Raw genomic sequence first — 12,529 nt, 5'->3', positions numbered from 1 at the left:
AGAAGCAGTCTGTTTAGGTGAAGACTTGTTGTCTGACCCGGATGCTCTTCAGAGGTTTTGACTTGTTCAGGTCCAGCAGGTCAGACTTCAGGTGTTCGGACGCACCTTTTTCTGCAGCACTGAGGCATTATTAGGATGAGTGACACCTGTTCTCTTCCTGCTGCTGTTTGGACATGTTGGTTTAACTCAAAGTTGAACGTTTTTCTAACTTTTATACAAATCATTTACAAATATTTTCCCCATAGAAACACACAGAGATCTGTTCAGTTCCTTCAAAAACTTTCTCCCTGAAATCTGCTTCAACAAACTGGCTGTTTTTGTCTCTTAGCTTTTAGCTACTGTTCTGCTGCTTTTAGCTTGCCTTTTCTACTTTCAGCTAACAGTCTGCTACTTTTAGTTATTAGCATTTTGTTTCTTGTAGCTTTTAGCTCGTGTTTTGCTCCTCTTAGTTTGTGTAGTTGATGTTTCTGTGTCAGCACACGTCATGTTTAATGATAAACAACCCTCTGATTTGCTGTTTATAAAACACCATTAATGATTCCAGATTGTTTTGGGGCTGAATGTTGAGTCTTCTTCTTCTTCTTCTTCTTCTTCTTCTTCTCCTCTAAATCTGAAGCCAAACCACATCTGGATTGTATGACCCAGTCTGCAGAATCTGGCACCCAACAGATGGAAAAATACTGCAGATAATGATTCAACACACTGCTGCCTTGTCAGGCCGTGTGTGTGTCCAGCTCAGACAGATAATCTTTGTTAAACTAATCTAGTTAAATACTTACAGAAAGACTGTTGTTGTTTCTGGAGGCAGCTGTGGGTCAGAGGACAGCTGGTTGTTTCTGCAGTTCACTCCTTAAACTTTCTTTCTTTAGGATGTTCAACAGAAATATTTCTGCAGACGTGTCTCTACCACTCCTCCACTGCTGTAAAATAACACAAACACATAAAAAAAGACATTTTATTTCATTTAGAATCAATGGGAGACAAACCTCCAACCTTATGGGCACCTTCAAGCATCTTTATAACGTTAAAGCAGAGATATTAGGCCCTCTTTCACAAACTGGAACATTTTCCTGATGTTTTAATAAAATATTGTTGACTTTCTTCAGTAAAATTCCTGCAGAGATTCAGTTTCAAGCAGCCAGTTCCAGGGAAAGCAGTTCCCCGGTCCTAAAGCTTCAAACTACCAAACAAATGAAAATCTGGACACAAATGATACTTGACGACCCCTGGAGCTTATTACTGTGGAAGAGAGGACAGCTGGAAAGGTTACATCCACAACCAAATATTTGACATTTTAATTCTTGAATTTCTTTGTCAGCATTTTGGTCCCAGACAGATGGTTCTGATCCGACTCGTTCTGTCCGAAGTCGGTGTGTTGAATCCTGGGGATCGATGCTTAAAATGATGACCTAATATCTGAGCTGATGGGAGACTTCTCTGGAAAAGAAAAGGAAAATAATTTAGTTTTTATGTTTTCTTATGAGGTGCTTTAACTGCAGCATGAGTTGAATGTAACGAGGAAGCTGAATACTGAACTCTGAACCAAGAGTTGTGTCTGAGCTCAGGACGAGTCTCTGCTCCGAGTGGAGGAGTTCAGGTATCTGGGACTCTGAGAGACCTGTTCCTGAATGATGGGAGGACGGATCAGGGACTCGTCTGCAGTAATGAGGACGTTGCTCCGGTCTGCTGTGGTGAAGGAGCTAAAGGAGCTGAAGCTCTGGATTTACTGATCCGTCTACGTTCCATCCCTCACCTGTGGTCCGGAGGTCTGGATCAGGACTGAAGGAACCAGATCCTGGATCCAAGCGGGCTCAGCCTTGGAGATCAGGCCAGGAGGAGCTCGAAGTTGAGCCGCTGTTCCTCACTGAAAGGAGTCAGCTGAGGAGGTTCTTCCTGAAGACGTCCCCATGGGAGGAGAACCTGGGTCAGACCCAGAACTCTGCAGGGTTTATTTCTTCTCTCTGGCCTGGAAACACCGGGGATCTCCAAGGATGGAGGGATGGATGGATAGTTCTGCTCCGAGACAAAACTGTGACAAAATTCTGAACTTTATTTAAACCTGTGCTGCCACAAAGTGATAACTTTAAACAAAAGTTTTACTCCTTGTTTTGTGACTTCAAACAAGGTGAAGGTGAGCAGAGATCAGAGCAGCAGTTTTAACCTGGAAGACAAATGTGAAAAAACATCAAGTCACAACGAGATTCGTCTCAGGTCAGGACAGAAACCTGAGAAGTTGACCTGAGAAGGTCTCTGAGAGACCTGAGAAGTTTTATAAAGTCTGAAAGTTTCTGTCCAGAAACCTTCACAGGAAAGGTTTTTCATCTCAGGAAGCAGCAGACTGAGTTGAATCTTCATTTCCTGAGCAGTATGAAGGCGACAGTGGAGAGAAAAAACTCTGTTTTAACAGGAAGAATCCTCCAGCAGAACCAGAACCAGAACCAGGCTCAGGACGAGCGGCCATCTTCCTCACCCGGCTGGGGTCTGAGAGGACAGGAAGGAAACCCAGAGAAACAAAGACTCCGTACAGATGTTACCTGCTGCTGTGCTGACTGAATAAACATCCTGTCAGACTTGTTTACTGCTTTAAAAACGTAAACAAAACTCATACTCTTTAACCTGACATCAGATTTGTTGTATTAAATCCTGAGCAGGTTCTCATTAATCACCTCTCAGATGATTTAAATTCAACCAGCTGGTCGATCAGATTCCTGCTGTTCAGAGAAATAAAGCATCGTATCAATTAAACCTTTATCATATGCAGGTAATACAGAAACTATGACAGCTTGGAGCGTCTGGAAGGATTCATGTTTCCTTCAGTCCATAAAGACTAAAGCAAACATCTCTATTCATGTTGTTTCATCACAACGTTCGAATCTTCTCCCTCAGCTTTGGAAAAACAAAAATTCCATCTAAATGTATATCTTCATCAGGAGTTTTGGAGATGAAATTCACTAAAACCAGGGAAAATCCCCCCATAAACACCAGTGGAGTTCAGTTAAAACCCAGCCCTGTTTGGAGCTTTAAACCTTTAATGTTTCAACAAATCTAACAAACATGACAGTAATTTAAACAACTTTCAGTTTGGAAACACTGCTGGAGTTTTTGATGCAGAAGTATTTTGACTGTTGATGTCAGCTTGATTTAAAATGTGTTTTTAAGCATCTGTCTCCATGATTAAAGAAGTCTTTCCTAATTAAAAAAAGGTGAGCATGTCTGCAGTAATAACCCCTGCGCGGCGTTTTATCAAACCTCTGATAGCTGTGGGATGTGGCAGCCTGCTGCCATGTTTCCATCAGCTCTGGAAACTTAACCCGGCTGCCGCGTAGCCCCGGGCCCCCGCAGAAAACTCAGACAACCCAAACATTTCACTCATCTGATGAACGACACTTCTGTCTCCTCTGATGGTACAGACCTCACTCTGCTTGTTTTAAATCAAATGTGTCTCATTCAGTAAGAAAGATCCATTAAATAATACTTTTATAAATAATGCCTTGCTTTAAAATAAAGCAGAAATTGTCTGAATTAGTCGTAGTACTTTAGGAGAGTTTAAAATCTTTGGCTGTTATTATAACGGTTTGATTTGAATGAATATTTTGGACATTTTGAGGTGGGGTCTGTTGTAGAAAGCTCTTGGAGGAACAGAGTTTAATTCTCTGTTTCTGAACAGATTTCCATGTTAATAATAAAGTAAGCGACAGAAATAAGACGGCAGTGATCCAGTTTGGTCTCAGTCCCGTTCAGACTAGTCTTTAGCTCATCAGTCTCTATTTCTCCAACTGAGCTCATTCAAAGAGCTTTTTACAGCAGGTAAGATATTAACACAACCTTTGCAGTGATGAATGTCTGCAAACCTTAAATGAACTGAGAAGGCCAGAATTCCTCCTTGAAGACAAATTATGTCCAAACATCAGAAGGAAGGAGAGGCTGGAAGCAGATCTGAAGGTTCTGGTGTCGCTCTGCTTCACGTGTTTCAGCAGCTTCTGCTCACTTTAATTAAACGGTTTTGTTGTAATCCAGGTTGGAGGAGAACAATGACCTTCTGCTGTTCTTCAGGACTCTAAGGACTTTCTCAGACAGATGCGACGATCGGACCAGAACCTTTCAGCACTTCCAGGTAAGTGAAGAAACCTGCTTGTTGGGACGTTTAATCTTCAGTCTCTGATGGAAGCATGAGGCTCTCAGACTGTTGGGTTCTGTTGGTTCTGTTCGTGAAACCAACAGAACCAGAGGACGACTGAGATCGCCACAGATTTCCTGCATCTTCAGTTCTTTAAGAAGGAAACCAGATTCTACTGTTTCTAACTTCAGGTTTTATTTTAGAGCCTGACGGCCGTTCGGAGGTGCAGAACTGAGCAAACCTGATTTTGTTAACCTGGTGTCATTTGGTTCAGAGGTTCTTGTTGCCACTTGATCCAAAAGCCCTTCTAATGTTGCACAGATGGTTAACAAGGTGCAGAAAAGACCAGCAGGTGTTATTTGTGTTTGCAGTGAGCTTCAGGGTGGGACTGGGCTGAGGCAGGATGGAACATATTCTGCTGTTTACTCAGAGAAAGTGCCGTCCAGCCAAGTTGGCTGCGCTCAAACTGAATTAAACAACATTTTCCATGAGTGTTTCAAACACTTTATTTTGCTTAACGTGCATCTTTTCTGTGTTGTAACTGTTCTTCTGTAATGCAGACTTCACCGACACACAGACAAAACTTTACTGAGACGAGACAGAATGAAATGTGCAGGATTATAGATGATTAGGCAGCAGAATCTTGGTGCTTGTTTTCAGGTCTCTGCTGCAGGAAATGATGGTTGGAGTCAAAAAGGCCCAAACTACAAACATTTCTCATCAACAAACTAGTCTCCACACAGGCACTCGAACCTTCACACCGAGGTTCTTATCTGGCTTCAGATTTATTCTTTCTGCTGTGTCCCATCAGTTTGGCTCAGAGATGATCTGAGTGTCTGCTTCCAGCGTTTTTTAGTTAATAATATTATCATGACGTCACTTTAACTTCCTGGTTGTTTATATCAGATAAGTTTAGGTTGTTTTTGTTGAGATTTAACTCGTAGGCGTTCTGTTTCCAGGGTAGACTGATTCTACAACAAACAGCTTCAGTGGTTTTAAAAACAATAATCAGTGGATTTCCTCTGATCTGGACAGGGTCAGAAGTATACATACACCCTGAAATAGATCCATTTCTCTTCTGGGCAGAGTTTCTATTAACCGGTTGGTTTCCTGGTTTCAGAGGCCATAAATTTACACTCCGGTTGTGGGCGGAGCTTTAAGAAGGTTAATGTCAGCCTGATTCATCCAATCAGAGAGCAGTTTGATGATTTATCCAATCAGAGAGCAGTTTGATGATTCATCCAATCAGAGAGCAGTTTGATGACTCATCCAATCAGAGAGCAGTTTGATAATTTATCCAATCAGAGAGCAGTTTGATGATTCATCCAATCAGAGAGCAGTTTGATGACTCATCCAATCAGAGAGCAGTTTGATAATTTATCCAATCAGAGAGCAGTTTGATGATTCATCCAATCAGAGAGCAGTTTGATAATTTATCCAATCAGAGAGCAGTTTGATAATTTATCCAATCAGAGAGCAGTTTGATGATTCATCCAATCAGAGAGCAGTTTGATGATTCATCCAATCAGAGAGCAGTTTAATGGTTCATCCAATCAGAGAGCAGTTCTCAGGTCTGTTTGGGATCATGGTCCTGTTGGACTCATCTGTGTCTAAGTTCTGACGGTCCAGCTGCTGATTTAAGGTGAAGCTGAAGTTCCAGTACCACAGCATGATGCTCCCACCACCATGCCTGACAGTTGGTTCAGTGTTCTGAGGCCTGAAAGCCTCACCTTGACGCCTCCAAACGTCGTCCTTGTCTCAGTCTCTGTCTCATCTGACCATCAGACCTTTCTCCAGAAGACATTTGTCTCGTCCATGTGGACAGCTGCAGGTTTCAGTCCAGATTGAAGGTTGTGGTTCTCTCAGTCCACGGCATCGTTTACATCCACATACATCTATTTTAGTTGTTTGTTGTTTGGACAAATACTAAAACTGTTTTTATCCATATATTTTTATCAAAGACACTTTTAACACCGAGCCAAAGGCACTGTAATTAAAAACAGTTTATTAAAATATCCTTAATTATAGCCATGTTACATCCACATCTTTCTACACTGCTTATTCACATCATTTATAACCTCTGCAGTGATTTTACTTTATTACTGCAGAGAAAAAGTCTCATCAAAGCAAGAAACTGCAGAGGCGAACATTTACCAAAGAGTAACTTTCACATTACTATAGATCATAGATACATGTTGTCCAGTCCAACTTTACTGGATTGTATAAATTATAAAACATGACGGTTGTCTGCATGGTCACGCAGACGTGTCAGACATGAACATTTTATTAGTTGGGATCACCTTAAAGCAACAAAAGAAAGATTTAAAATGTTTACACGGTCATTCCACAACAATAAGACTACAGATCAACATGCATATATCAAGTATTCTTTCTGTATGACTTAAATCACTTAAACGGGTCTTTCCTGTGAAACAGTTCGAGGTCCTTAAAGAAACTTCCTGATTTATCGTCTGCAAACAGGAAGTTACTCTGACAGCTCTTTGATTTTAATGTCACTCACTTAATGAATGAAAGAAAACAGGTCTTAGTTTGGTTTTATATGTCACTCAGAAATGATCACCGGATGAACGTCTTTAAGAGTCACCCCAATTCAAGATGGCTGCCACAGCCAGTTGACCTTAAACGCTCTAACTCCTACAGTATTGCAGATATTGAGCCAAAGTTGGGTGTGGTAGTAGCTGAGAGTCATCCTCATCTCACACGCTTCGTCTGAAACCCTGGCATGAAAGGCAGCGGGTGATATGCATTCCTGCAGGGCTGCGAGGTTCATAATAATTATCTGTGAAGGTTTAATGTATTTAAAATAAAACCTTTCCCTTTGAGATTTGATATGATTTGTTTAAATCAACATATTGTTGCTGGGATGAAAAACCACAAGTTACAAACAAACCTGTTGACTTGTTTTTACAGATTTGTGTTTTTTTAAAAGTCAGATGCAGATTTATTCACGCAGAGGAGCATCAGGTCAAAAGGAAACAATAAACTGTCAAAGTTTAGACACCCCTTCTCATTCTGGGCATTGAACTTGTAAAAATGTTCAGTGTGCTTTAAGTCTTTAGTGAATAAAGCTTGGTGGAAACATTTGTATTTTAAGGCAAAAAGCAGAATTCCAGTAAGAAATCTCTAACATCTGCTAAGTTTAGGGCACGAATCAGGCTTCTGTGGTAAAAAACATTAATCTGTTGGTGTCATAATGACTGCTGCAGTTTTCTCTCTTTAATAAATTTGTACAGGAGGCGTATTAAAACAGAATATTCTTTTGTCAGTTGGATGCAGCTGAAAGAACCTTTCAGTTGGAGCGTTACGGGACTCCAGGATGTTTGGATTAAGTTCTACCGTTTCTTTTTGACCCGACACTGAAGCAAAGTGTTTGCAGGTTTACTGAAGTAAATAATCTTTATGCCCACTGTGGGACCAGCTCTCCAAAGTCCAGGATGTCACGGTACCCCTCAGTACTCTGCTGCAGGAGGACTGCTCCGTCAGCATCAGAGGGGCTACAGTACAGTTCGAGTCTCGTCAGCGGTACCGGCCGACAGGCAGAACTTTCATGCAGGTGAAGCTGTCGGGATACTTGGACAGCACGACTGGGTTTCCGTCCATGCGGACCTCAGAGAGACTCAGTCGTAGATAGTAGGTGTCGCTGGATTTGCAGAAGGTGTCTTTGTTGACGTCAGTGATGTTGTTGTTCTGAAACAAGAAAAAAAGGTAAAAGTTTTAAAAACCTGAATCTAACCTGAAGTAAACAAAAACACCTAACAGGTTCCACCGAAAACATTTAAGATGGCAAATTCACCCCAAAGGTCAGACCGTGCAGTTCTCAGAGAAACAAGCTCCATCTCAGACTCTACAGGCCTCAGTTAGCAGGTCAAAGGTCAAAGGTTAAAGCCTCTTCTCTCTAAAAACAACATGGCAGCTCGACTCAGGTTCATCTGAAGGAACCAGAAGACTTCTGGAGCAGAACCAGAGCAGAGGACAGATGTTTACCCAGAATGCACTGCAGCTGTCAGCACGGCGGTGGAGGGCTGATGGTTTGGGCTCCTTGCAGTCATTGAGTCGACCACAAACTCCTCTGAGAACCATTTTGTTTAACAAATAATGACACGGTGGAATCTGTTGTGAGTTTTTCTACACTGGATTTGAATGATTTTAGAACCCGATGAAGACCAGATCAGTTTTATTTTGTCCTGATATTTAAACCCTCGAACTGAAAGAAGGCAAACTGTATTTTTCTCATGCTTTGAGCAAACCTGTAAATGTAGGATCCGAACAGTCTCTGGGATGAACGGGACCGCTTCCAGCTGGTTGTCAGCCAGGTACAGGTTGGTCAGCTTGGTTAGTTTCTGCCATGGAGGAAAAATGAGCATAAAAAATGTGGTAAACAGTTGTTCTCGTGTAAAACTGACTGTTGATAAGTAAAGCAGAAGTCCTAAATAAATTAAAATGTAGGTGAGTGTTTGTGGATTTCAATCAGTGACAGTTTGTCTTTAATTTGTGGGTTGAGAACTAAAACATTTGGAAGCCACAAGTCTGAATGTATGTTAATATTTTGTGACACCAGCTTCATGTCAAAGGTCAAAGTCGAGCTGTGGTAATGTAAGGAAGCCTCTGGTTGGTAATGACGTACCTTGAAAGCGTTGGCCTTTACACCCTTGGTTTTCAGGAAGTTGTTGTTGGCGTTGAAGGACGTGAGTTTGGTGGGGAGGGTTGGAAGTTTGACGAGTCTGTTCTCCGCCAGAGACAGCTCCTCCAGCAGGGTTAGCTTGGAGAACGCACCATCCTCGATTTCTGAGATCAGGTTCGCCGTGAAGTCGATCCTCTTCAGAGTTACTGTTGACCGAACACAGGATCAGTCCTTTATCGAACATTTAACAAATCATGACTCATCATTGTTACAGGCAGTAGATGACAGTTTTAATTTACTTTCTATATATTTAAAGTATTCGCAGTTGTTAGCTCCCAAACTTCTGCAGGCATCAAAGCTTGACTTCCAGTTTGAAGCATTACTGTTTTTTATTTTATTTTATTAGCCAGTAGCGGCACCAGGTCAGTTCCACCAAGTTGTACTTTTACAACTTTGATCACTTGATGTTTTGGGTATAAAAAGAAGTCGTCTGCCTCAGTTTCTTCAGATTTATCTCCACCCATTCGTCTTGGTCCACTTCGTTTTTCTTCATCTTTACTTTAGCTCCACTCTGTACCACCTTGGAAGTCATGATGATTTAGACCCTGCCTACAATACTATGAATATTTTAAAAAATGTTTTGTTTTTCTCCCTCCTAACAGTGGAGTAGCTGCACCTTTAGCTGGTGAGAACGTCCACTTTAACGACATGCTACAACATAACGGCTGCTGAAAATCTTAGTCCAACACAAGGAGAAGCCTAGAGACAAACAACCATTCACTCTCAAACACACCTCAGGACAGTTTGGGGTCGTCTAACATGGATGTTTCTGTTCTGAACCAGGGGAGAACATGTAAACTCAGGAGGTAAACAGATCAGTTCTCCATGCTCCTGAAATAACTTGGCCTTTTAAGGTTTGTCTGAAAACACAAGCAGGTTGTGTTTTATCTGTATTTAATGGGAATCTGTACCTGGAACAGGTAATAATACATGGATGAGTGCCTGGATTGGTGCAAAATGGAAACACGTTTTTATTCTTATACCAAATATCAACAGCTGGGTGTGACCGGCACCCACCAGTCAGCTCAGAGCTTTTCAGACCTACCTGTGTCACCAAAGTCATTTCTGCTGATCTTTTCGATCTTGTTGAAGCGGGCGTACAGGTATGCCGTCTCTTTTGGCAGAGGGGGGACTGCGGTCATGTTTGGGCTGACCTCCTCGCAGTACACCGACTTGGACAGGCAGACACACAGCAGGCAGGTGGGAAGATCTACAACACACACAAAATACCAATCATCACGGTAATCTGCTGTTCTTAGAGATCAGTCAGAGAGCTTGGACTGATTCTGTGGTGGTTATGACCCCGGGCAGCCATCAGCAGCTCGGTTCTGAGTCCCTCACTGTCAGGAGTCCTTCAGAACATCTCTCTGAATGCTCAGCAGATAAAGTTCCTCTGAGCTTCCTGTATGTAGCTGGGTGCCAATGTTTTGGACTGTCTTACCAGCGCTGTTGCCTTCATCCGGCACTGAGGCGCTGTCAGGCTCATCAGCAGGAAGCAGCGCCCTCTGCAGGAGAAAAACAAGGCACTTATATTTATAACACGCTTAACATTTTCAGAAAAGGTGTTACATAGAGATGCATTTAAAAAGAAACTCTGAAGGCTGAATTAAGAAACAAACGATCAGGTTTCAAACTGAAGGCTGTGGTGCCGTCGGAGGGCCAGGAAGACGGGCAGCAGGCGGCCCGATCGCCCACAGTGCAGAGTTTAGGGCAGAAGGAGGTCCTGGGATTACGTGGAGTGGAGGGAATGTGTTCAGGCTTTTAGGATGAGAAGTCCTTTTAGAGAAGGCCATAAATCTTGTACTCAGTCATGGAGTCATGGGAAGCCAGAACAGGTGTTATGGTTTCATATTTCTGATCAGGATCCCAGCAGAGATTCAGATGTTCTTCAGCCTCTGGAGACCTTTGCTCTGAATCCTGATCCTGTTGCAGTAATCGAGCTGGAGATGAAGCTTGGTGACATTTCTGAGATGGAGGTGGATCTCAATAATTCTTTGTCTGAACTTTTCTCCGGCTAATGTTGTGTCATGTCCAGTCATTTGACAGACAGGTTTGTAAATTTCTTTGTTTTTTTATTTAATGTGTATTTTTTTAAGGTACAATATGGTTGAGCACCATGAAAGTGTTGAGATGTGTTTGACTGTTTCTGTTGTGACTCAGTGTAGATTTCTGAGTCGTAATGAACCTTTGGACAAACTTTAGTTCAGTTTTTTTCTGCAGATATCAGTAAAAACATCTTTTAAGTTCCCACTGAAGCTGGTTTCCCTTCTGACTTTCTGACTGACATTTTGAGAATAAATGTAATAAATTAGATCCTAATGTCTTTAGCCTAGTAAACAATCACACACACGCCTAAACTAATGCCTAAACAGCCTACTGCTGTAATTATTTGTACATAGAGTAATGGTACACTGTGGTCCATCACGAGCCAGGTCGTAACAGGATCTGGGGTCTCGTCTTGGATGTCGTGAACTTTACAACACGTCACAGGTGCAGCCAGGTGCGTCGGTCATGCAGAGCCAGGATGATGCAGAACCACAGGCTGTGGTCCACAGCCTGGCCCGTGAGGATGTAGAGGAGCGTCACAAACCCATCCAGAAAATACTCAGTTATTGCCTCTCCTGCTTCAACAACTTGGTTTACTTTCTGTTCCAGTTCCTGTCACATAACTTAACAAAATATAAAAACTATTTTAAATTTTACTCTCTTTGTTCCCATCAGCCAACCCTACAGTTTGTTTCCATTACTTTAGTTGAAGCTATGAAAACCCCCAAAGATGGCACAGTTCACAAACAGCATCCATGTTTCCTGCTGGGGTGTAAAGTTGCTGGTTTTAGTTTGAGAAGATGCAGAAACCATAAGTTGACCTTTAACCTCTGACTTAAAAAACATCCAGGAGGAAGTGGTATCTCCCACCCTTCAGTGTGATGAAAGACGGATAATTTAAAGCTTTAAACTTTGGTGTCTGAATTATTTATATCATCAATAAAAATATACAGAAAAGCCTCAAAGTTTAGTGTTTTATCTGCAGGTTTACAACCAAAAGTCATCTTTGAATATTCAGCTGCAGAGAAGGAACCAGACGGCCGTCCTGCATCATCACCGGTCCAGTGTTTGGTTTAAGACCTGTCACTGTGGCTCGAGTGCCAACGTCCATTAAAAAGTGAAATATCAGCTCAGACAGATCTGCACACAACCAGGAGAAGGAACACAACTTTCTCCATTTTAGTTTAAAAAGTTCATCTTGTAAACAGAGCTCAAGTGGTTTAATGTGGAATCTCTACAGAAATTTGGGAAAAAGCTGGTTACATATGAAGCTTGTTAAAACTGAAGTTATGTTTTATAGTTTTGTTGTCTCACACGGACTGTTTGTGTGTTTTTTTTTTCCTTCTTTTCCTGTAAGTATTTCCTGAGAGACAAATCAGACCAGATGTTGGTTTTGGTTCATCCAGATTTAAAGGATTCTGTGGTCTGATGAGTGTTAGTGGGGCTGATTTAGGGTTTGGTTTGTTTGGTGTGAGACGGCACAGAAATTTACAGAGTGAGAACTGAATGATTTATCTGTTAGAGAGGGTCATTACACAAGAGATTAAATTAGATTAACTGAATAAACAATGAAGAGAGTCATTAAATAAAGGTGTCAGTTCATAAACAGCGAAGCAGCCTGATTACAGTTTATTCAAACTATCAGTAACTGAAGCAGAGACCAT

The 12,529-nt window shown here is 41.8% G+C and overlaps 2 protein-coding genes across 3 annotated transcripts in view; one reads left to right on the top strand and one right to left on the bottom strand.

Annotated features, from left to right (window-relative positions):
- cenpp (centromere protein P) overlaps positions 1-12,529 on the top strand; it is a 56,822-nt gene that overhangs the window by 2,762 nt on the left and 41,531 nt on the right. For both annotated transcript variants that reach the window (XM_037975253.1, XM_037975254.1), the window contains exon 6: positions 4,018-4,114. In XM_037975253.1, the coding sequence (XP_037831181.1) occupies positions 4,018-4,114 (97 nt within the window). The remainder of the gene's footprint in view (positions 1-4,017; positions 4,115-12,529) is intronic.
- Positions 6,103-10,324, bottom strand: ogna (osteoglycin, paralog a; the record flags this gene model as incomplete). Its single annotated transcript, XM_017404788.3, is given in 5 exon segments — positions 6,103-7,825; positions 8,386-8,478; positions 8,763-8,965; positions 9,865-10,029; positions 10,261-10,324. Coding segments are annotated over 5 exon segments (696 nt in total), but the record flags the coding sequence as incomplete, so codon positions are not given.

Source organism: Kryptolebias marmoratus, linkage group LG4, assembly GCF_001649575.2.
Source record: "Kryptolebias marmoratus isolate JLee-2015 linkage group LG4, ASM164957v2, whole genome shotgun sequence".
NCBI classification, from domain to species: Eukaryota; Metazoa; Chordata; class Actinopteri; order Cyprinodontiformes; family Rivulidae; genus Kryptolebias; species Kryptolebias marmoratus.
This window is presented reverse-complemented; position numbering and strand designations above follow the sequence as displayed.